The sequence below is a fragment of the Procambarus clarkii genome, chromosome 84 (assembly GCF_040958095.1).
Source record: "Procambarus clarkii isolate CNS0578487 chromosome 84, FALCON_Pclarkii_2.0, whole genome shotgun sequence".
Classification (NCBI taxonomy): domain Eukaryota; kingdom Metazoa; phylum Arthropoda; class Malacostraca; order Decapoda; family Cambaridae; genus Procambarus; species Procambarus clarkii.
This window is the reverse complement of record NC_091233.1, coordinates 11,066,480-11,092,542: the sequence shown is the minus strand read 5'-3', so window position 1 is coordinate 11,092,542 and position 26,063 is coordinate 11,066,480. Positions and strand designations below refer to the sequence as shown.

Here is a 26,063-nt window from a genome sequence, read left to right as displayed (position 1 = left end):
TACAAGACGCCTTAATCCACTTGACCATCACGACCGGAACATAATGAGGTGATAGCCGAGGCTATTTGAACCACCCCACCGCCGGCACTCGGATAGTAATCTTGGGCATAGCATTTTACCAAATCACCTCATTCCGGTCGTGATGGTCAAGTGGATTAAGGCGTCTTGTACATACCAGTTGCATTGCTCCTGGGAGTATGGGTTCGAGTCACTTCTGGGGTGTGAGTTTTCAGTTGCATATTGTCCTGGGGACCATTCAGGCTTGTTCGCATTTGTGTTCCTCACGTGTGCCCCAAAGAATGAGGTGATTTGGTAAAATGCTATGCCCAAGATTACTATCCGAGTGCCGGCGGTGGGGTGGTTCAAATAGCCTCGGCTATCACCTCATTATGTCCGGTCGTGATGGTCAAGTGGATTAAGGCGTCTTGTACATACCAGTTGCATTGCTCCTGGGAGTATGGGTTCGAGTCACTTCTGGGGTGTGAGTTTTCAGTTGCATATTGTCCTGGGGACCATTCAGGCTTGTTCGCATATATATATATATATATATATATATATATATATATATATATATATATATATATATATATATATATATATATATATATGTCGTACCTAGTAGCCAGAACTCACTTCTCAGCTTACTATGCAAGGCCCGATTTGCCTAATAAGCCAAGTTTTCCTGAATTAATATATTTTCTCTAATTTTTTTCTTATGAAATGATAAAGCTACCCATTTCATTATGTATGAGGTCAATTTTTGTTTATTGGAGTTAAAATTAACGTAGATATATGACCGAACCTAACCAACCCTACCTAACCTATCTTTATAGGTTAGGTTAGGTTAGGTAGCCAAAAAAGTTAGGTTAGGTTAGGTAGGTTAGGTAGTCGAGAAACAATTAATTCATGAAAACTTGGCTTATTAGGCATATCGGGCCTTGCATAGTAGGCTGACAAGTGCGTTCTTTCTACTAGGTACGACATATATATATATATATATATATATATATATATATATATATATATATATATATATATATATATATATATATATATATATATACAGAATGCAAATTCTTGGCCTACTAGGCAAGACCTGATTTGCCTAATAAGTTAAGTTTTCCTGAATTTCAATATTTTTTTTATTTTTTTCTTATGAAATTATAAAGCTATTCATTTCATTATGTATGAGCTAATTTTTTAAAATTGGAATTAAAACTAACGTAGATATATGACCGAACCTAACCTATCTTAACCTAACCTCCGACCTACCGTCCCCGTTTTTTACCGTCACGTCTGTGACGGTAAAAAAATATGCTTTTTCTGAAAAACTGTGATTTTTCATGTAAGGGACAATTTCGAAACGTCTTTACCGATTTCTTTGAAATTTTGACACAACGTTGCATGCAAATAGGCGCGTGTTTTTATATACCTACTATATACATGCCACACCTGTAACAGGAAAAAAAAAACATGCTTTGTTTGAAAAACATCGCCATCTATTGGACGTCAAAGCAACTCATGCTGTAATCTTCAAATGTTCTTCACCGATTGCTTTGAAATTTTGATACAACGTTCATTTCGAATACGCGTGTTTTTATATACCTATTATATAGATGCCACCCATTTATATAATAGGTAAAAACATTTTTTTTTTTACAACGCCATCTGTTGCAAGTACGAGCAACACACGTTGGACTCAATATGTTACAATTCCATTTCAATGTTTTCAATTTCATTCATAAATTGAATTTCACATAGATTTCGATTTATTTTCATTTTATTTAATTATTTAGTATGACATTGCATTGGAATTTAGCTGTATTGTTTACCATACCGTTAATTTCGTGAGCATTAATTATTTATTTTTTCATTTTTTACATTTTGCTTTTTAACTGTTCTTATTTTTCAATTATGGGAACATCAGATCATTTAATGTTCCCAATTTTCTGATGGGAACATCTGATCATTGGGCAATGCATAGGACGAGGGAGTGGGGAATAGTGGATAGGAGGAGGGGAGAGAATGGTAGATGGTGGGGAGGACGAGGGGACGGGGGAGTTGGGGACGAGGGGATGTGGGAATAGAGAATGGTGGGGAGGACAAAGGAAAGGGGGTTGGGGAGGAAGAGGGGACAGGGGAGGAGGGTAATTGTGGGGCGAACGAGGGGACGGAGGAGTTGGGATGGCGGGGGATGAGGGGACGGGGGAATGGAGAATGGTGAGGAGGACAAGGAAAAGGGGAGGGAGGAATTGTAGGGAGAACGAGGGGACGAGGTAGAAGGTGTTGGTGTGGAGGACGAGGTGACGGTGGAGTGGGGAGGACAAGAGGACCTGGATTGGGGAATGGTTGGAAGGACGAGAGGACGTGGGAGGGGGAAATAATGGGAAGGATTGGGGGACAGGGAAAGGTTGCAGTGGCTCAGCAACACACATGCGTTGGTGAGCCACAGCAACGCGTGGCCGGGTACAGCTAGTCTCAAATAAGGGAGTAGAGATAAGAAAACAAGCTGAAGGTAGTGGTGATACATCCGTCCTCGACAAAGGTCAGTGGATGACTGAGGGAGGAAAGCCCCCGGCGGCGGATGCGGCCAGCAGTGTGTCGGGACATGTCAAAAATGAACCCGTCCAAGATGAGGGAGGACCGTCGCGGCGACGCGTTGGTGTTCAAAAAGATATCGGATGGAGGAGTTATATTTTCTGTGAATACATTTAATTATTTTTTAGTAGGGAAACATTTTTACTGGCATGACAAAGGAATTGCAGGTTTGTTTGGGGAGGAGTTGATGGAAGAAATTCGAGGCCAGGGAAGAAGTTAATGGAGAAACTTTGAGGCTGGAGAAGTGTATGCTAAAATCTGTGGGAGAGCAGAACTCCATAATGAGGAGTTCACCTCAAGCAGTGGAAAAGAACAGTAAAGAGTAATTTCACGTGTCTCTGTGAAATCAGCGGTGGAGTATCACTGATGTTGGATGAGAACTTCATTGTGCAGCAGTTTTGGGAGAACTGCAGAAGTGTCTTGTTGAATATTTTGGAGGTCAAAGAGGTATACATGGTAGTGAGCCTCTAGGAGCAGAACAGAGGTTTATTTTGAATACGCAGGAATGTATATGGGGGAGTGCTTGAATGCTTATTGGCATGTAAGACGCAGTGTAAGGTTAGAGATGGATTTCTTCTTGTGTTGAGGAATATTTATGTAGATGTTTCTAGAGTTTCAGTCCCGGGCTGAGTTTTATATACTTTTAGGGATGATTGTACAATAATGTTATGACAAATTTCAACCCCATTTAGTGAGGGAGAAGTGGTAAGCCAAGAGTTGAGCAGCCACTTGATATTAACAGTTGGTGAAACCGGGATATGATATTGGATTGCTACTGGGTTGTAACACCTTAGAGTGTTGTATGATAATATCATATTTTTTATATAACGTATTGTATACGTTTTTTCGTTTCTTAAATGTTTATTGTTAGCTGGCTTTTGCTCTTGTCTTGGTGAGGTTTTCCAGAAAGTAGGAGAGAGAGAGAAAGGATTATGGCTGCAGACAGGGTGGCAGAAAGTTCTATTTCACAAAAAGGAGGTTTTAGGAGATCATTTCAAACAAGGAGAGAGTGGGGAGCCACAGCGGCTCAAGTAGGTTGTGTACACGAGACAACGAGGCCAGTGTTGGAGCCGCACCCCTTAATGTGTGATGCTGAACCCCTCTCCAAGTTCAAGAGATATCCAGGGTGATCTCTTGAGTAAATTTCAAGCTCTCCAGTGTCTACTGCTGCTCGACCAACCGTAGCGGGAGTGTGGCTGCAGAGGTCGCTTGTTTGTTCCGGCAGAGAGTGGTTGGGGGACGTTGTCCGCCTGTACTCAAGTAACGGTCTGTTGCAACAGTCAAAGCTCTCTTTGGAAGTTTAAGTTCCATAAGGGGGCAATAGGTTCCAATTGCCCAAATATGCAATAAATGAAAACTCGTTCGATTTCAATCAAACTTTTTTGACAAGTTGTATGAAAAGTGTTTCATCTGGTCCAAGTTTGAGCATCGAGGAATAAAAGGAAGAGATTCAAGTGTCAAATTTATACCAAAATGGTCAAAAACGATTATCAAACAAAAGTATCAACTGAAATCATATCTATGACTCATTGCTATCAGAATAGCATATATTAAAAAAATATTATAATTAGTTTAATTGGAAAAAAATTAAATTAAAAAAAAATTGATTTTTTTTCAAATTTTTTTTTGTTTTGTTTTATTATCGAACGATTTGCATGAAACTTATACACATGACTGCACGTAAGCCTATCTGTAAGGGTACCAATTTTGGGAAAAGTGGTTGATGTCAACCTAAGCCACAGATTTTAGAACCTTAGACTTTATTATTTACTTGTTTTTTTCAATTAACATAAACGTTCAAATAACTTTTACATTTTTTATTCAATTTACATGAAACTTACACAGTATATGTAGAGTGCATGTCTCTAAATGTTGTTGATAGCTTTTTTCTCTAAGTTCATTTATTGATTTTATAATAGCAATAAACATGACGTATTTGCGTAATTTTAGGGGGAACTTTGAAAATTTTTATTAGGAAAACTAAAGATGTTTTGGAAATTATCTATCAATATATGCTTTATTATATGCTAATGTGTCAGAAAAGTGTCATAGAATAATTATATCTGAAACGTGTGTTTATTTATTCAGATTTGAAAATGTGTAAAAGTCGTTAAAAAAAATCTCCCTTTCTATTTACGCTGCAGTACTGAAACTTGGGACACTTGCAGCCCTTTTCATATACAACTAGTCAAAAAATATTGGTTGACATTGAACAACTTTTCCGAAACCAACCTAATGCCATCCCACTCAGGCCAGAACAATATACATATATTTTTTTTAACTTTGTTACAAAAAAAGTTACATATAGGGTACAAAGATGATTATCATAAGTTGTCGAGTTCCTCCAGCTCCTCCGATGGCGTGGCAGGAACCCTGAATGCAGTGTGCATTTCCCCTCTGTATCGCCACTCTGATGCGCTGGAAAAGGAAGCTGGCAGCTCTAGGGTCTCTTGTTGTTTCAATTAGCCTAGAACCCAGTTCTTTAAAAAAAACTGGTGGCACTTTTACCCCAGGCGCCGAGTGTCTCAGAAGCAATTGGGAAAAAATTAAGTTGTGATCCAGTTCTCTGTACTTACAGGATTTGGCTGATTCCCTGTGAGTGGCAGCGCCACCCGGTTGTGCAACACTGGTGTCAATGTAGGAGTTAGGTGGGGTAGATACGCACGTGTAGTCCCATACCAACTGCTTGCCATTCTTACAGGGGGTTCACTGTGATACCTTCTGGGCGACCAGTAAGAGCATCAAAGTTACAGGGCGTTAGGTAACGAGACTCACTTTCAACGTGGCATCCAGCTATGGTGAGGCTCCCCTTGATGATCCCCGGAACTTCATTTTGCCTCGAGTGCCATCCCCCTGTGCTTTGGCAGAGTAGGCCATGGTGGCCACACTTGTCGGCCACCGCCTTGCCGCGGTGGCCGACAACCAACACGATATTTGGCGTGGATTTGGGCAGCAAGGCAGAGAGCCACAGCAATTCGGAGGGCGTGTGGTTTGAGATGAGTGCCAGTTGCCGACATTGCAACTGTCGGCAACTGAGGATGATGTTGCTGAATACCTCCGTCTTGCAAATGAAATGTAAGATGCCTGCTTAGTGTATTCGTGGTATTCCAATGTAGCATATATTTCGGACTGCATAGTCTCTGTGGCTGCATTTGTATTGACACACTACATTTGTATACCTCAGTTAGTCAGAGGAGGCAGAAATGTTATTTCATAATGAAGGAAGCAGTACGAAAGTTGTTATAATAAGCGATAGAACGAACCCTTGCGTTTTCACTGCATGGTTTACAATTCCTGTCAATTATATCTTATATCACCTTTTCATCCTTCTTATATGCCTGAGTAAACGTATTCTTATAATACACTATATTGTCTTCCTTTGAGGGCCGAATATCCTCCAATAAGGCCTGATGATCCTCATTCAGCTGGCGGGTTCGTTTCTTACGATTTTGTCGAATTCTGTGTTGCTGTAATAGTTGTTCACAATAATTTGCCAGATTCGTTCAAGTTCATGATCGTGCTTTCTACACCGACCGGCATTACACCCAAGGCTCCAGTCGCTATTACTGTTCTCTATTCAAGAGGACTCATTTTCTTCAGTGGACTTCAATGCTTCAGTTGATATCACCAACACATCCACCGCCACCACCAATCTGTCCCCTGCCAACGGAGCATCTCGACCTGAATTAGAATCAAATCAATCGTCGACTGAAGCCCCCAGACTTGCAAACTCCATACTCTGTGACGGCGTAGAATATCTTTCACAGAGTGGCGCTCACTCGACCCCTATGGACAGAGAATATATAACCTGACCCATTTCAACAGAATGCTCTCTGAGGACCATCGAAAGAGAATCACCAGCAAGTGGGCCATTGACGCCCATTAAATCCAGACTATTTGGTATATTTCCAAATTGGACCGAGAAATCCCTGACCTAGCATACCCACTACACTCTATACATACACACCTACATACACCTATAGCATACCTACATACACTCTATACCCACAGTGTACAATAGACGACCCTGCCAGTGGGGTGAGGAAGCAAGCCAATCCCAGCTACAGAAAGCACGTGTACTACGACCCAGAAATTATCATTCAAGCACTACTGAACCTCTTGCAAGATGAATGTGAGCGTCCTCACGAACTTCAACCAACTACAAAAGATCCTCACCTAGTTCAAATCCAAAGTGGTTGGGCCACCGCTTTGTACCTTGTCCCTTAACCTTGTCTTCAGTTACTAGCTCGAGTTCTTTGCATCCTCGTCCCGTCCTCTCATCCCCTGCTTACCACCTGTATTGTCTTCGAAACGAAACGAATAATAGCTGGAAGGAATTTCTGTAGGCATATATGCTTCGAAAGGTGTGCCCCATTCCTCGTTTATACACAGAGTTTAGTGTAGTTCCGGAATATGTCTATTGCTAAATAATACTACCGGCTGGTCAGTAAACTTCTGTGGTGGCCTTAATAACACTACCGTGTTTAATAGACTCTAAGCCCAACTTCCAAGTAACCAATTTCTGCTGATATTTGTGTATTACCTGAACAAGCAGTTGCATATAAAATAAACTTCCAGTTCCATGTCCATGACGCCATGGCTTCCTAAGGCAGTTGGTTGCTGATTCTTGACCTACTGGAAGCAGATAAAATTGTCTATTATCTTTTGGCAAAATCCATCTATTAATATGTAACATTTACACATATACTTAAACACACATACTTACATTGCCATTTTTTATCAATATTTTCCTGAAGTGAAGTTAGAAATTTTGAAGGAAAAACTGGACGTTCCTTGTCATATGCCTGCATGAATTGTATGACTGAACTAACTCACAAACAAAAAAATAAGTAGTGCCATATCACATATAATACATATTACAAGGTTCATTCTCAAGTGAGGAATAACAGGACAACCTTCACTTGAGAATGAACCTTGTAGGTTTGAAACGTTGAGTAAAATATAATAAGTATAATACATTATATAGTTATTTTTAATTCTTTTTTTGTCCACCTAGAACAAATAACATTTGGAAAAATCCGCTTCCAATTAAATCAAGATGCAAGAGCACTAGTTAAATGGATAGAAGCCCTAAACAAGAAAATAGTAAACCTGGAACATGTAGTTATATTGTTTCTGTCTGCAGACTTAACACTTTTGTTAAGAAGTGTTAAGCTGCAGACATTAACAAAGCTCTCTTCTGTCATGTTAGAGATTCTTACATGACAGAAGAAGGAAGATTGGTCTTCCTCTAAAGAAATCTTTCCTGCCTCTACACAGATGCCGTCTTGTCGAATCGGCTCTGATACACAACCTTCCCAACATGAACCTGAGTCTTGGCTTTGTTGCTGTTGACTCTTCCCTTTCACAATATATACTCAAATGTTCTAAACTTTCTAACAAACGTGACCTAACATAAGTCTACCCATCCTTTTATCTTTCTTTTTCTTTCTCTTGTTTTCTCTTACGATACCTTTCTTATTCCTATTATTACACCCTCTATTACACCTTACCTTCCGTACCTTTAGCCTTGCTTTTATCTTCCTCTGAGATTTCAATCTCCTCGCCTCTCTCTTGCCTATTTATTGCCCTTGCCTCCTCCGTCTCATCACAATCGACTCTATAATGGTCCAGGACGGATCGAAACGTCGTTGTCTCTTTAATTCTAGTGTGTGGTTTGGTCAACATTTTTCAGCCACGTTATTGTGACTCTTCATCTACATCTAAGACACTGGTACTCTGTGATGCCCACTTTCCCTTGCTGTCCTAACCACAGGCTTATAATGTTAATTGGTTTATCCTGGGTTAGTGTTGTGCCTGCTTTTAATTCTTTTAGTTAAATGCTCTTGTAGTTTGCTACTAAGGATGTCATATTTTTCTGTAAAGGAAAACACTACAGTCTCATGGTTTAGAGAGTCCCCTCGGACATTTTGGGTTAAATGTCTGTTGTTATGACCGGAGAGCCTGTTGGATTGTCTAATTAAGTTTATGCCTTTTTTCTTTACATAAATGTTGATGAAATATTTATGTTGTTAAAATTCTAGTATCAAATATATATTCATAGATTACTTTAATACTTAACATTCAATAGTAAGTCATTTATGAAACTGAAACTGAGACAAAATATTTATCAGCCTCAGCCTGTGATGAATTTGAAAGATTTTATTCAACAGAAGGATAATTCGGCAAAGTTATAAATTCCACAGTAGGAAGACAAACCATAAGACATGTAATCAATACTGATACACACAGAGTAATCACACTAACGTGATGCATCAGTGAGAAATTCTGTTGGAGCTGTGGTGAGGATTCGAACCTATGCAGTGGATGTTCTAACCCACACGCCCCAGACAACCAGGCCACGACATGGTCAAAAGGAAAGTAACCTGGAGTTCTACTGAACACACAAGGATTTCCTGAGGCTTCCACTGAAGCCTGAACAGGATTTTTACACACTCCCCCCCATGCACTCTGGCTCTGTCATCCAGGCATACACAGAACTCTTTCAATACACAGAGTGTAATCACACTAACGTGACTGCATCAATGAGAAATTAAGTAGGAACCTTGATAAGGGTTCGAACCTGTGCGCTGGGTGTTCCCACACATACAAGAGAATGTAACCATGTTGGTCCAAAAATAAGTGATTATTTACTATCCTTAACTGTGCTCAACTCTTTAAGACATAGTGGAAACATGCTCGTGTCTGAAGCTAAACACAAATACAACAAAAAAATTCTGAGGGTGACATTCCATTTCATGTTCTAGATAAACTAAATGTCATCTTTGTTCTAGATAAGCTAAAATAATATTTAACTGTAGAATGTATTATACATATTATAAATTTAGGACAACATTTCGAACCGACATGGTTCATTCTGAACTTATCCAATTTAAGACAACGTTTGGAACCTGCATGGTTCATTCTCAACTTATCCTATTTAAGGTGATTAATAGCCCTAGATTGTGTGCTTCTTTTTCTATATGTAGGATTTCAGTGATGAGTTTCACAAGAAATCACTTCTAAATTCATGGATTGTGAAATACTAAAGAAATTGTTCACGGCTTTTGTTAGACCAATAGCTGGAATATGCAGCGGTTGTATGGTGCCATATCTTGAGAGGCACATCAACAAACTGGAAAAGGTACAAAAACATGCTACTAAGTGGCTCCTAGAACTGAAGGACAAGAGCTACGAGGAGAGGTTTTGGGCATTTAATATGCCAAAACGAGATGATAGAAGAAAAAGAGGCGATATGATCACTACGTACAAAATAGTAATGGGAATCGATCAAATTGACAGGGAAAAATTCCTGAGACCTGGAACTTCAAGAACAAGAGGTCATAGATTTAAACTAACTAAACAAAGCTAGAACTACCCACTGCCTAGATTCGAGCCTTCATCTAGGCTCTTAGGAAATTTCTCATTGGTGCACTCACGTTAGTGATTACTCTCTGTGTAGTGAAAGGAGCGTCAGAGGTAGAACAAGCCTGGACGACAGAGCCAGAGTGCATGGGGGGATTGTGTGAAAATCCTGTTCAGGCTTCAGTAGAAGCCCCAGGAAACCCTCGTGTCTTCAGTTGAACTCCAGGTTGCAATTCTTATACCTGTCGTTGACTGATTGTCTGGGGTGTGTGCATGGGACTACCAACCCCATAGGTTTGAACCTCATCACTGCTCCAACGGAATTTATCTATAGTGACTTTATAGCAGTCAGATGGTACGTCACACGAATAAAATATTTTAACTTTGAACAGTAAAGATTCTTCCAGGAAAATGTCTAAACTTAATAAATACTATGCATAAATGATGCACCAGTCTTACCTGGAGTGTATGTACAGTGTAAGTACCCGAGGCAGGTATCGGGGAGAGCTGGTGGTGCAGCAGGGGATCTTTACAGCGTCACGGGGAGATAAGAGACAGCCCTCTCACGCTGCACATGTTGTGTTCCCTTCACTTCCCCGCCTCATATCATACTTCCTCTTCAAGGACAACACACCCACCTCCCACACTGATATTGAAGACACAGATGTATGGGTACATCTACGCGTTACCATGGGAAATAAAGATGGTGTGGAATGTCTTCAAAGTGGCATGGAAGGATAAGATTGGGGTATTTATCTGTACATTTGCATGGGAGTTAAAAGTGATATTATTCCACAACCTCTGATGGAAGTGCATGAACGTGTTATGGGTGGACTACACCCCTCTGAGCACTAATGTAATGGGTGGACTACACCCCTCTGAGCACTACTGTAATGGGTGGACTACACCCCTCTGAGCACTACTGTAATGGGTGGACCACACCCCTCTGAGCACTACTGTAATGGGTGGACTACACCCCTCTGAGCACTAATGTAATGGGTGGACTACACCCCTCTGAGCACTAATGTAATGGGTGGACTACACCCCTCTGAACACTACTGTAATGGGCGGACTACACCACTCTGAACACTACTGTAATGGGTGGACTACACACCTCTGAGCACTACTGTAATGGGTGGACTACACCCCTCTGAGCACTACTGTAATGGGTGGACTACACCCCTCTGAGCACTAATGTAATGGGTGGACTACACCCCTCTGAGCACTAATGTAATGGGTGGACTACACCCCTCTGAGCACTAATGTAATGGGTGGACTACACACCTCTGAGCACTACTGTAATGGGTGGACTACATCCCTCTGAACACTCCTGTAATGGGTGAACTACACCCCTCTGAACACTACTGTAATGGGCAGACTACACCCCTCTGAACACTACTGTAATGGGTGAACTACACCCCTCTGAACACTACTGTAATGGGCGGACTACACCCCTCTGAACACTACTGTAATGGACAGACTACACCCCTCTGAACACTACTGTAATGGGCGGACTACACCCCTCTGAACACTACTGTAATGGGTGAACTATTCCCCTCTGAACACTACTGTAATGGGCGGACTACACCCCTCTGAACACTACTGTAATGGACAGACTACACCCCTCTGAACACTACTGTAATGGGCGGACTACACCCCTCTGAACACTACTGTAATGGGCGGACGACACTCTTCTGAGCACTACTGTAATGGGTGAACAAGACTCCTCTGAGTATTGTGACCCCAAATCAATATGAACAATTAGTTATGGCTCCTCCAAAGTATAAGGGAGGCAGAAGTATTTATGATTGAGGTGTATGAATGAGAGGAGTTTGAAGGCTGGTATGGTGACGGGATGTGGCGTTATGGGACGCCAGTATGTGTCGAGTCTCCTAAGAGCTGCCGCAGTTATGAGGATCTGAAGGTAACTAATATGACCCCGCAATGACTGGAAACTGGTAGTTAGGTGTGGCTAATGAGAAGGAAATTTGACGACTCTTTCCTGACTGGCGAGTACTCGCACAGCTCTCTTGATTTCATTGACTATTGCAAGGTTTTTTACCTGTTATTTACTAAGGCTTTGTAGAGTTGTTTTTTAATCGGTGGAGATCACTGCACCGTTTTTGTTTCAAGGAATCTTAATGCCATAACAATGACAGTTAGCTTTGCTTGCATTGAAGAAGCATAGTTCTCACTACGTGCTTTTTCTTCCTTTCCACATTGAAAAGTATTATTCCTAATTACAGTGTATGCTGCTCCAACCCTTGCCATTGGTAGGCTATATATGACCCATCAGTGTAGATTTGATCAAATTTATTTCCGTCTTCTTTATTAATTTTCTCAATATACTTATGCCTTATTTATTGTAGTATCATGTTGGAATTTTTCGTTGTCATGTCGTTTATAATAATCTTACATGGGTCCTCCTCCCAGAGGGGGTTACCCCCTACCCCTGGAGGGAGGAGGACCCATGTAATAGGTTACTCCTGCCTCTCATAATGGTTGGACTCATAATGACCCTCTAAGGGGTCACTCGTGCCTCTCTACAGGCAGCAGCTCGAGGGCTTGCTCAAGCAGGTGAAGTTCTTCGAGGTAGACTGATCTGTGACACCATTTTTTGCTTTTTCTGTTTTCTGTTGTACGTGTTTTTTTCTTGGCAGTATCATTGTAATGGGAGTCTCTGGCTCTCTTAGTTCCAAGCTTAGTATTTAGTTCCTTGAACCTGCGGTACATTGAATGACTGAGAGTACATTGAATTCTGAGAGTACATAATATTGGTTTTCTTTCATTCTTGCAAAGCTACTAACATGCGTACCGTCTCTAGTAACAATAAGTTTAATAAGAGGTATATTGTAGCAAATTTTGAGTTTAACATTGTAACTACAATATAAATTGACCGGTATAATTACGCTTGTGACGATGCATGTCTTAGGTTCTAATATTAGGGAAATGGATAGTACAAGATACAGTGTGTGTTTGAAGCACAAGGTAGGAAACTATGAGGATGAAATTAAGTACTTTTTGGTTTTATTTTTGATTAAGGCAGTTGGACAGATTTTTAAATTAATTTGGGAGTGAGTTCCATAGACTCGGTCCTTTTATATGCTGTTTATTTACATATTTACTTCATCTCTAACCGGCTTCACCACCAATCAACACAATCCTAGTCTCGGGAGATCAACTTGACTCAAATTACTGTCCTTTTATTAATCATTTTCAGAACAGCACACACATATTACTCACGATATCACCTCACAAGTTCCACCACGGGTCAGCCCACATAATGGGAGGGGAAGATAAGCCATTTAGGAAAAATGTCACCTTGTCCGAGCCACCTGTGGCTGCGCTCCTCGACTGCTCAAAGAGGACTCCAGAACAGAATTGTCTCCCCCCACCATCATTGAACCAGTATGTGATGTCTGCCTCATCTGTGACATTTCCTCTGGCCCTCCTCAAGACAATCTTTTGGCTCTTAGCTTCCGATCACGCCCGGTCATACATGTTACCGTCAGGTCCTCGTAACTGCGGCAGCTCTTAGCGGACTGGACATATACTGGCACCCCAGTAATGTCTGGTCGTGTCACCATGCAGCCTCCGTACACCCATGCTGCTCAACAGTAAATACTTCCGCTGGCCTCATACTTTGAGAGAGCTTTACGTAATTATTCATATCAATTTCGGTCATAACATGAGAACTACTGTAATGAGACAACAGGACTCCTCTCGTCACAACTGTAATAGATGGACAAAATTACTCTGGAGCATTACAGTAATGGACAGATTAGAATCCTCTGAACAATACTGTAATGTGCTGAGTCGACTGCTCTGAACATTGCTGTAATGGATATACTAGACTCCTTTGAACACTACTGTAATGGGTCGATAACACTCATCAGCTAATTCTTCCTAAAAAGTAATGAAGATGGAAAAAGAGAAAGGAGACCAGAAGGTATCTACACCTCAAGAGGAAGGAACTACAGGCTCGGTGAGGGAAAAGACCTTGGGAGTGGGTATAGTTCTAGCACACTCTCCAGAGCCACACATAAACGGGGTAACATCGGCAGCATATGGGACGCTGGCAAACATTAGAACATTGTTTAGAAACATAAACCAGGGCTCTTTCATGGCAATTTACGCAGTCTTTGGTAGACCACTATTGGAATCAGTAGCACCAGCTTGGAACCCCACACTGTAAAGTATAAAACCAAAATGGAAAAGAATAAATGTTTCAACATCATTAGTGCCATAGCTAAGAGAGCTTTGCTATGAGGATAGGTTAATGGAATGGAACTTCGCATTCCTGGAGGAAAGAAAAAACAGATGGGACATAATTAGAACATACAAGATTCTGAGGAGAATTGACAAGGTGAAGAAGGACAGTCTCTTTAAAGTGAGGAAAAGTATGATGTGAGGATGTAAGTGGAAAATGGAAACACAAATGAGTCTATGTAATAAGTAAATACACATACTCTGTACAGGAGGTCAACAAGGGGAATACAGTGAAAGAAGAAGTTATAGAAGCCACCTCCCTCCACAACCATAAGACTAGATTTAATAAAGCATTCGACCATCAGTATAATTAGATTATAATAACTAGGGTATTAGGCGGAGCATATAAAGAGCTTGACCTCACTTCCCCGTAGTCGCCGTTGGGTAGGTAGTGATAGGGTGATAGGAAAGCACCCTCATCTTCCAAGTCAGGATTATATAGTCGTATATAATCCTGACTTGGATTATATACAACTATGACCTTCCATGTCAACGTGCAGATATATACTATTACCTCTTCACTGCCCAGGTCAGTGTGCAGATATACTTTACCATCTTCTGCGATGACAGCGTGTAGATATTCAATAACATTTTTAACTCTCATGACAGTGTGGGAGGTGGGTGTGTTTACCATGGAGAGGGCGCTTGATAGGGGGCGGGGAAGAGAAGGGAACACAACATCTGTAACATAAGAAGCTAAATCTTATCTCCCGTGACCCAGAACCGCCAGCTCCTCCACCACCACCTCTTCCTGGTCCCCGCTTCAGCTTCTTGCACACTACATACACTCCAGGTAAGTTTGGTGCATAATTTCTGTATATTATTTATTTATTACATAATATTCTTGGAACCATCTTTACTGTTGAACTCTATTAAGTTAAATGTTTCCTGTAAAGTTTGTAAAGTTGTTTTGGAATGCGGCCTTGTTCCATATTTGAGGGCCTTCTGGTGGTTCTAATTATCTTACAAGAATATTAACCAGAAAGTTTCAGCACACATTTGGCTACTATCAAGTTCCTTGCACATCCAATATTTCTTGACAGTTTATAGTCGAGTGAAGAAAGTGTCATTGTGCGACAGCTCTGTTCATGAGTTCGAGACCCTAAGTTTTCTCTTATGTTGATTTGTTACACTCACCATATTGTGATTATCAGTTTATTTAGAAAATAATGAAGAGGAACAATACACCACGATGCCTTGTGTTATAGGGACAGGTTTGTTGTTTAAGAAGAGGATTTGTATGCTAGTACATGGTGCTCAGCTCATGTCAGTGTTGGGTCAACTCTTGCCAAGTGTAGACATGTTAGACACTTGTTTATTCTTTCAATGAATATGACGATGCATTTGTGTCAGGATCCGCATAAACTTTGTCTTTCTCTCTGTAGTTTGATTGACAATCTAAGAGAGAAAGCACAATGTTTGTGAGTCTGTGCAAAAGAATAACAAAGATTGCAGCAAAACGAGACATCGGGGAAGCTGGAAAGAGGTGAGAAGATGAGACAAAATCCTCAGAGAATAAAGGTGCTGAAACTGTAGTTAAGATGACAACCACTTCAGCAGTACATTCACAAGAGTTCATTGAAGACGTAGTAAAGAATACGAAAGTTTGAATATCAAATATATCATTGTATATGTTAACAATAAGGACAAGAGGAGGATTACATAATAGCTGAATATTAATACAAATTCTTTGGTTCCCGGTATTGTGGTTATGATTCAGGAAAATTTAAGAATGAGGCATTGATCATATATTATTTTACCTGAAATAGGATTTGCCGATGAATGGTTATCAAGGACAGTTTGCTTGAACTGCCTCCTGCTGGCTGGAATAAATTAATACCTAATGATTTTATTGAACCCAAAATATATTGGTGATATTAATCAGCTCCTATCAGTATTCCAATATCCCTTATTTGGTCGGGACCGATTGGAGAACCTGCTAGTTTAAATCCTTCATCTTTTAGGAATTTAGAGGTGGCTTTGAGACCATACACATGTTGGTCTGTCGGAACTTTGTCCACCAATATTACTATGATTGTCTATTGGTATGTCCCTAGCCACTGCACTGCACAGATCGTCTTGTGACGCTGGATCGAGGGCGTGCAGAACACTATGTGGCACTTTTAAATATAGGGAACGATTCAAAACTCCCGCAGGTACACGTAGTTCACATCCTGCATCTCACGACTCCTGTAAACAGACGCCATCTTGAAAAAAAAAAACGTCAGCATACGTGAGAGCCTAAATATTGAGAAAGCGACCAAGGTTGGTGCATGCAGGAGCCGCACACAGCACCGCTGTGCAGCTACGGGCCACAGCACCACTTAGTAATGATAAATAAAATAGGTAACTGAAGTTATTCTGCGTTGATAGTGTTATAGATGATCCCGACTGTCATAAAGACTATGAAGAATGTTCAGATATCAATGAACACATTGTTAGTTATGATATTCACAGCATGAGGTAGAGAGACACAGCACCCAGTCATTGTTTCCTGCATCTGCGCATCATGAAACGACCTAATGTTTCGTCACCAATGTTCATTTTGTTATGGAAATGGATTCATATTCGGAAATTTGTGACAGGAATGTGATAATAACAGCAGTTTTGTAGCTAGTCATAGTGAGATGAGTAGAATATTGGTGTCATTGTCTTGCATCATGTGACTGCTGGCGTCGTTTGCTTGAGGCTCCCTGCTGTGTTTTCATTTCATTACCATATCCACCAGAACTGCTTATTAGTATGTAATAGTGTTTATAAACGTTGATAGTGATATGTAACATCGTATTTAGCGTAATAACAGAATAACAAACAACAAGAACACTGGCAAATCTAAGAATATAATATATGTCACCATGTATGAGCTCCATATTTTTGAGAATAGCAAAGTTCCACACATTTAACTATTGTCGGGGTTCACCACCATAAGAGGTGCGAGTAACAGTATACCCAAGGTCACTCACTGTAGCCCTGCGGGTCTTCACTCTATCCTCACGGCGCCACTGTATGCCAGGAGAGTATCCCAGTCAATCCCACCCGGCCTCTGATCGAGAAAGAGTGGGAACACAACTTGTTCTCTTAACTATTGTGTGCCCGCCCCGACACAGGGCTCTACTACTAACCACAAGGTCGCCAACTGGTGTTTCCCGTGTCCAGTAACACGTCAGTGGTTTCGTTGAATTGTGGTAACAGTGGCAAGAGCACACTCAATATGTCTGATATCAGGCATGTAGTTATTTCTATCACTCTATTTCCTTTCATGTATTATATAGCCACAAGAAATATGGAGGGGATGATATAAACACCAGGGTCTTTTGTATTTTATTTAAAACTCATTCAAAGACATCACAAGATTATATCAATAAGCAAACAGCTGTTTCAGGCAGAAGTCGCTCGTTCCCACATATAATCATGAACTCGCCAAGCTGGCAATGCTCCCCCTCACGTCAATGTCAAAATCAGCTGGGCGACTCCCACCGCGCGAATGTTCGTTTATTTGTTTGCCTGGCGTGAGGTGCCTGTTTCTTTAAATTCGCATGAGTCACTATATTTGTCATCAACAAAATACTTCTATAATGGCAAATAGAACGCAATGAATCACCACACTGATCTCAAGTTCAATAACTCATTCCTACAGCCCTTAACGTGATATTTCACTGTACTAGAGTAATGCACTGTACTTAATAATAATTACAATGAATGCACTTAACCACGGTACTGTTCTTAGATTCAGTAATTCCTCTCGCAGGCGATAACACAATTAATCACTGCACACATGAATGATTATTCAATACACAAGCACATACTTATATATATATATAGATGAACCATAGATATCAATAATGGTAATAACATAGCTACTGGGCACATAGCCTAACACCAAATACTGGCATATTTATATATATATACTCAATCAATAACTGATCATATTAAAGTCTCATGAAAGACATTATCAACACAGTAAATTCATTAATTACTCTGGGTGCCTGCACACACCAATAATAATCATAAATATCGTGAGTGCTCTATGTAGCCCCACTGCACACTTGTGCCTTACTGTGACATAGGTGAGCCTTGCTCACGACATACAAAATACTCTGGCTAAGTAATATAGCTGACTAAAGTGGAATTGGGAGGGAAACTAGAATCACCTACTTCCACCTATCCTCCGGTGAGAGTCGAGTTGTAGCTCCTGGTCCAGGCTCCTGCCTCGTGTAGGGAACGCCCCCACACACACCCTGTCGTGTCCTCCAGGAACTCAATCAACGTCCCACCATAAACGCGTCGTCTCCGTGCCTTTCCACTGCAGGTCCGTGCTCCTCCACGACTTCTTGTAGGGTTGGAGTCGGTCTCCTGGCCGTCAACTTCTCCTCCCAGCTACGGCTGCCTGCCTACGTCTCGGCTGCAGTCGTTTGGATTCCCGATTAGTGTCTTCTTCACTGTTTCCCAGTGGATTGGCCCAGCTGCTACGTCGTCACTGTGAAGCTATCAGACGTCCCAGACGATACTGCCTAGACTTCACCTGCACAGCACCCGACCCTGGAGCACTTGATGCTCAATATTCCGTCAATTCCCTCTTCGGTCCACACATGGAATGAAGGAAGACCTCTGGTGTACTTGCAGACTACGGGTGATGCGTAAGATCCACGGGAGTGGCGTGTTACTGTCAGATTGACAGGATCAATCTTCACACATCCGACCACCTTGACGTGTCGTGTCAGACTGATTCCCTCACGGAGGATTGGCCCAGCCACTACGTCATCACTGTGAAGCTATCAGACGTCCCAGACGATACTGCCTAGACTTCACCTGCACAGCACCTGTCCCTGGAGCACTTGTTGCTCAATATTCTGTCAATTCCTTCTTCGGTCCACACATGGAATGAAGGAAGACCCCACAGGTGCCGGCAGACCACGGGTGATGCGTAAATCCTCCGGAGACGGGGTAAACCGTCCAACTGACGGGACCCCCCCCCCCCCCCTAGCGCACGTCCCACCTCCTTGACGTGCTGTCTTAGACTGATCGCGCCAGAGTCACGCACTGACCGGACCCCCTTCCTTCGTGACGTCATATTCGCCATGGGAGGTTTTCATTGGCTCCCTGTGCCACGTCGCTGTCGGTGACCAATCTGGTGTCACTGACGTCACACAGTTTTGGCGGCAAAACAGAAGAGCCAGCGCCATATTGGCTTCCTAAAGGGCCTATACCACAGGCCAAAATACTCTTCTTTTATAAATTTCTTGGCACTTCGAGAACACTACACTCTCCCACATATATCAAACTGATGCCTCCGACGTAGAGAACGCTCGGGTAAAGTGGACATGACTCTTACAGCAGGCGTGGGAGAAATATAAGAGGGGGGAACACCGTCACACTATATACATTCCATATATTACACACTATTGAATAAAATTACTGCAAAAATCTAGATATAAAACCATTCACAGACACTGAAATAATTATGTAAAAATGTATTTGGTGTAGCCTCTGCCACACTTAACTCTCGGCCGTTAGGCTGACCTTGAATTCTTGTTCTGTGTATAAACTTTCAACACACGATATTTGTGGTTCATTATGGTGCGCACACATGTAGATAGGTATATACAACGTGTGAGTGTATAGTGTAATTACAGCAAAAACACTGTTTGATTGATCGTAGGATACATGTCACATACATGAGCCCCATAATTTTGAGCATAGCGATGGTCCACACACTGAACTATATAAATTTCACAAAAAAACACGCTTTTTAATAATATTACCGGAAAAAACAGAAGAAACGAATGAGAAACATCAAAATAATTGTGAAAAATTATATTCGCGTCAACTGCCGTTCCACGGGGTGGCAGAGCCAAGTGGCCTCAAGCGTTCCATCACTCAGGGCCCATAATTTGCTGAACTTCTTAGCTCTATTACGGTTAAAGTGTCACATACAATATTTTTGTCTAGTTTCCCGTGATCAGCATTTTAACAAATAAAGAGAGAGAATCATTTTTGCAAATAATTTATTTTCGGCGCACTACGGGTATGTCACATTTCAAGGTCGCGCAGCATAGTTGCTATAGACAGACAAGGAGTTTCACTTCCTGGTAGGTCTGAGTACCTGAATTGATTAAAAAGCCTGATATTGTTATTGATACTTCATTAGAAGATTTAGGTTGTAAATTTTAAGCTACCCTTTTACTGATAAAGGTTCTCTGTGAGCCTTGATCAAACAAACCTGTTGCCTGAATGCAAGCGCTATTATTGATTAATTTCAGTTGTGCAGTAGGTAATGTAGCTGTAGTAATTGCCTTTGGTTCTAAGTCACTGACTTACAGAACTGTACAGCTGATGAGGACATATCCTCTTTCTTTGCCTGTGATGAAGTTTGAGTGTTGGAGATATCTCTGCAGAGTGCTGTGTGATGAATATCTTTCTGATATTTATGGCAGATTTGCAATTGAGTGGTACATTCACTCGAATCATACTTCGACAAACAACGAGTGCACCTCTGCAAATACTTCAGTTTATTTAATCTGGTTGCACGGTCAGAATAGGTTGTGTATTAATATACTGTGTGTGGTTCCTGACAGAATAAACATCTGCGTGCACTTATAGCACCTCTTGTCTTATCTGTCCTGTGAGCTTGATTTCCTGCAGATTTATTTATTGTGGGTGACACAGCATATTTACCTGAGGTTCAATATGGTTGTGGCCTAGACGAGGACAGGAAGCCAGTGGCTTGTTAAAGGTCCCCTATTTGCCTTCGTAATCTTTTCCAGGTATATCTTGAAATTCAGCACAATTTTGGCAGTTACTGCTTCGGCGGGTAAGTGGTTCCATGGGTTTATAACCCTGTGGGTGAAAAAACATATCCTTTCTCAGTCGTACATTATGGCTTGTTGAGCTTGAATTCGTTGTTCCTTGTTTGTGTTACATCTGACCTTCTGAAGAAAATATCCAGATCAACATCTTCTAACTTGTTCAGCATATTTAAAAGCGTCAGTGAGATCCATCCTGTCATGCCTGGTTTGCAGTGTTGATACCCCTCTGGACTTCAACCGTTCCTGATACAAGAGATGACATAGCTCTGGAATGACTTTTGTTGTCAGGTGTTGCATCATCTCCATAGCAGCTATGTCCTGAAAATGAGGTATCCATGCTTGGATACAGGAATCCAAATTGGGGTGAACCAGAGATTTATAAAGTTGAACCATTACCATTTTTTTCCTTATAGTCAAAACTGCGTTTGACTTTTCCCAAGAGTTCTTTGTTTTTTTGACTGCTGCACCAACCTGTTGTGCATCCTTTAATGAGTGTTGGATTTTGACTCCAAGGTCCTCTTCTTCATCAATCTGCTGTATTGTAATGCTATTAATTTGGTAGTCGTGGGGGTGGGTTGTTATGCCCCACATGCATGGTCTTTCATATGTTGATATTAAAATGCCGAGGATGGTACTCATCTAGTTGTGCTTGCGGGGGTTGACCTTTGTCTCTTTGGGCCCGCCTCTCAACTTTCAATCAACTGGTGCACAGATTCCTGAGCCAACTGGGCTCTATCATACCTATATTTGAAACTGAGTATGGAGTCAGCCTCCACCAAATCACTTCCTAGTGCGTTCCATTTAATAACTACTCTGACACTGAAATATTCTTTCTAACGTCTCTGTGGCTCATCTGGGTACTAAGTTTCCACCTGTGTCCCCTTGTTCGTGTCCCACCCGTGCTGAAGAGTGTGTCTTTGTCCACCCTGTCAATTCCCCTGAGAATTTTGTAGGTGGTTATTATGTCTTCCGTTACTCCTGTTTTCCAGGGACGTGAGGTTCAACTCCTTTAGACTTTCCTCGTAGCTCATTCCTCTCAGTTCTTGGACGAGCCTGGTGACATACCGCTGAATCTTCTCTAACTTTGTCTTGTGTTTAACTAGGTATGTACTCCAGGCTGGAGCTGCATATTCCAGGATTGGTCTGACATAAGTGGTTTACAGGGTCTTGAACTATTCCTTACACAAGTCTCTAAAGGCAGTTCTTGTGTTAGCCATCCTACCATATGCCGCTGATGATATTTTTGGATTTGGGCCTCTGGGGACAGGTTCGGTGTGATATCAATCCCCAGATCTTTCTCTCTATTTGACTCCTGCAGGATTTCACCTCCCAGATCGTACCTTGTGTTCAGCCTCCTGCTCCCTTTGCCTAATTTCATTACTTTACACTTTCCTGAGTTGAACTTTAGCAGCCATTTCTAAACCATTCCTCCAGTTTGTCCAGGTCATTCTGTAGTCTCTGTCTATCTTCATCTGTCTTGATTGTTCTCATAATTTTTGCATCATCAGCAAACATTGAGAGGAATGAATCTATACCCTCTGGAAGATCGTTTACACATATTAGAAACAGGATGGGTCCAAGTACTGAGCCCTGTTGGACTCCGCTGGTGACATCTCGCCACTCTGATGTCTCCCCCCTCACAGTTACTCGCTGTTTCTTGTTGCTTAAGTACTCCCTTATCCACTGGAGCACCTTCCCTTTTACTCCTGCCTGTTGCTCCAACTTTTTTAACAGCCTTTGATGGGGTACTATGTCAAAGGCTTTCTTGCAGTCCAGGAAAATGCAGTCTGCCCACCCTTCTCTTTCCTGCCTAATTTTTGTTGCCTGGTCATAGAATTCCATTAAACCTGTGAGGCACGATTCATCATCTCTGAACCCATGTTGGTGGTGTTTTACTAAGCTATTTCCCTCCAGATGCTCTAAGAACCTTTTCCTCAAGATCTTCTCCATCACCTTGCATGGTATACAAGTTAGGGAAACTGGCCTGTAGTTCAGTGCCTCTTGCCTGTCACCCTTCTTGTATATTGGGACTACGTTAGCTGTCTTCCAACTTTCTGGTAGGTCTCCTGTTTCCAGTGACCTGTTATATACCGTAGAGAGTGGCACAATTAGTGCTTCTGCACCTTCCTTTAGTATCCATTGTGAGATTCTGTCAGGACCAACAGCCTTTGTTCTATTCAGCTCCAACAGACACCCTTTGACCTCATCACTGGTGAGGTCAAATTCCTCCAAGGTTGCTTGGTTGCTCCTCCTCCTCATTTAGTGCTGGGGCTTCTTCTTGTTCTATTGTGATGACCTGGAATCTCTTGTTGAGTTCTTCACACACCTCTTTGTCATTCTCTTTGTATCTGCTCTCCCCTTTTGTGAGCATGTTGTTGTTGTGTGTGTGTGTTTTGTTTATGTGTGAATGTTGTGGAAAAATTGCCGGGATTGATTAATGAGGAAAACTACTTAAAACTTGTGCTGTACTAAATTAAAAATTACTGTATGCAAAATTAATACAACTAAAGGCCCTAGCTAGGGTTGTAAATCCTAGCTCCTCTTGTCCTAATGACAGACTGTGGGCTGTAAGGGGCAGGTGGGGGGTCCCTAAGGGTGTATGTAGAAGTTGATTGAAGATCTACAATCCACCTGCAGACAATTCAACACATGAGCTTGTATTGTTAATACAAGGATAAGATTAAATAACTCAGTTCTATAACTGCACATTGGTTCTGTTGAAATTAAGTATCTAAACATGTACATTGTCCAGCCTAGCTCTATAATTTCATCAGCCAATATTCACATACAAATAAACACAAAAAATTGTATTACAGAGGTATTATATATGTAAATATGCAATTAAAGGACCTTAAATTTGGTCCAAGTTCTGGTATCTAGGCACAAGAAATTATATTCAATATGATAAACTTATATGATAAATTAAAGATAACTAAGTAAGCAATTGTTAACATAATGTATATTATCAATTATATATACAGATATATTAAATTTATATTAAGAGATTCAGTCGAGCATTGCTTGACTTTCAATGACTGAGTGTCTACTTAGCATTGAATAATTTCAATGAATGAGTGTCCAGATAGCTTAAAAAGATTCAGTGGCTGAAAGATTATTCAAAACTTACTGAAATCTGGGGCGTTGCCCCGCAACACCTTAAAGCACTGTAATGACAGATTTATTGGATATATTAAGGTTATACAAGCATGCAATTGGGCAATCAACACAATACAATAACACTCAATATACTTATGTTTTATCCAGTCTGAGTGCCGGTGCTGTCTGACAAGTCACCAGACTTGATAACCATATTTTATGTCACAGCTTTGCTGTTTATATTCAGGTAGCTTTGCTAGTTGATTATGTCCATAGATGCATTTGCAGTAGGATAAGATTATGATGATTGTGGTGGTGGAAGCGGCTTCACTTAGTGTGCCACTCCGCACTCTTATTCAGATAAAGTACTAGGAATTTTCCCTATAGATATGGTCCAGGTACTCCCCCAGTTCTAGAGAGTAATCACTCGTGGTTATGGGTCTGGGGTACACAGTGTTCATAGCAAACGGCACCATCCGTTTGAATGCGCTGCATTTCATACGCCAGCGGTATGTAAACAACAGAGAGCGTACAGGACGCCCGCCATGCTTGGAAGCTGCTAGTTATGTATCTTTATAAGTATTAACGTCAGTAACCAAGCAATGGCCTTATATGAACCCTACAACCAAGACTTCACCAGCAACACACAACACCACACTGGCAACGAGGATGAACAGTGAACGCAGGTATTCGTCCAGCTCTAAACACAAGGAAGAAGCATGCTGTCTCGCCTCGGAGGAGAAACCGTGCTGACTGTGAGCACCACACCAACGCTGTGTGCCAACCAATGCTGTATGCTACCAATGCTGTGTGCTGACCAATGCTGTGTGCTGACCAATGCTGTGTGCTAACTGATGCTGTGTGCTGACTGAAGCTTTGTGCTAACTGAAGCTGTGTGCTGAAGAATCTTTGTGCAGACTGAAGCTGTGTGCTAACTGAAGCTGTGTGCTGACTAAAGCTGTATGCTGACTGAAGCTGTGCGATATCTACCGATGCTGTGTACAAAACGACTCTTTGATGCTGTGTACAAAACCCGATGTTTTGTGTACGAAACTACGCTCTGTGCTACACAATTCATCATGCTGTGAACTGTTTGCTGTGTTGACAGTGCTGAAAACTCATCAAACAACATTGCTGACAACTGCTGTGCCAACTGCTGTGCCAAATGCTGTGCAGCTGTGAGTAGGAACAACATCACAAGTACACAAGGCTAGGTAAGAGGTCAGTTGCTGCTGTATTGTGCACTGTTGTGAACTTTTGCATTAAAATGCTTGTGTACTTTGTAAAATTAAAGTAATTACAGTGAATTCTTAACTTACAATTACAGTGCAGTAAGTGTTTAGTATTCTGAGGAACATCAAAGTGACACGTTTACGTTTATACAGTAAAAATGGCAAATATACCTCAGTTTCCTGCATTTGATCCTGACTGTGACCAGACAAACCTGTCACAGAGGTGGACCAGATGGCTTAAAAGGTTTGAAATTTTGTTGATAGTTTCAGACATTAAAAGTGCTGAAAGAAAGCGAGCCTTTCTACTTCATTATGCAGGTGATCGAGTTTGTGACGTTTTTAACACACTGAAAGACACTGGTGGTGCCAAAACTTATGACACTGCCAAAGCCAAATTAACTGAGCATTTCAATTCTAGACAAAACACTGCTATGGAAATTATGCATTTTAGAAGAGCCAAACAACTCTCTAATTAAACTGTGGATCAATACTACACACGTCTACAGGGTTTAGCTGCACATTGTGAGTTTGCTGATGTTGACAAAGAAATCAAACAGCAAATAATTGAAACATGCACATCTACACGTCTCCGTCGAAGAGCTCTAGAACTTGTTGATGATGAAAGTTCTCTTACCAAGATACTGGATATAGCTCATCGAATGGAAGATGCTGCACGTGATGCTCGTGTCATGGAGTG

General features: G+C 41.3%; 1 protein-coding gene across 1 annotated transcript in view; it reads right to left on the bottom strand.

Annotated features, from left to right (window-relative positions):
• Positions 1–10,437, bottom strand: part of LOC123774867 (macrophage mannose receptor 1) — a 94,366-nt gene extending 83,929 nt beyond the window's left edge. Inside the window, exons 1-2 of the mRNA XM_069316544.1 lie at positions 10,423–10,437; positions 7,142–7,233 (exon numbers count right to left, since the gene is read on the bottom strand). Of these exons, the coding sequence (XP_069172645.1) occupies positions 7,142–7,196 (55 nt within the window). The 5' untranslated portion in view covers positions 7,197–7,233; positions 10,423–10,437. The remainder of the gene's footprint in view (positions 1–7,141; positions 7,234–10,422) is intronic.
• Positions 10,438–26,063: the final 15,626 nt, after the last annotated feature.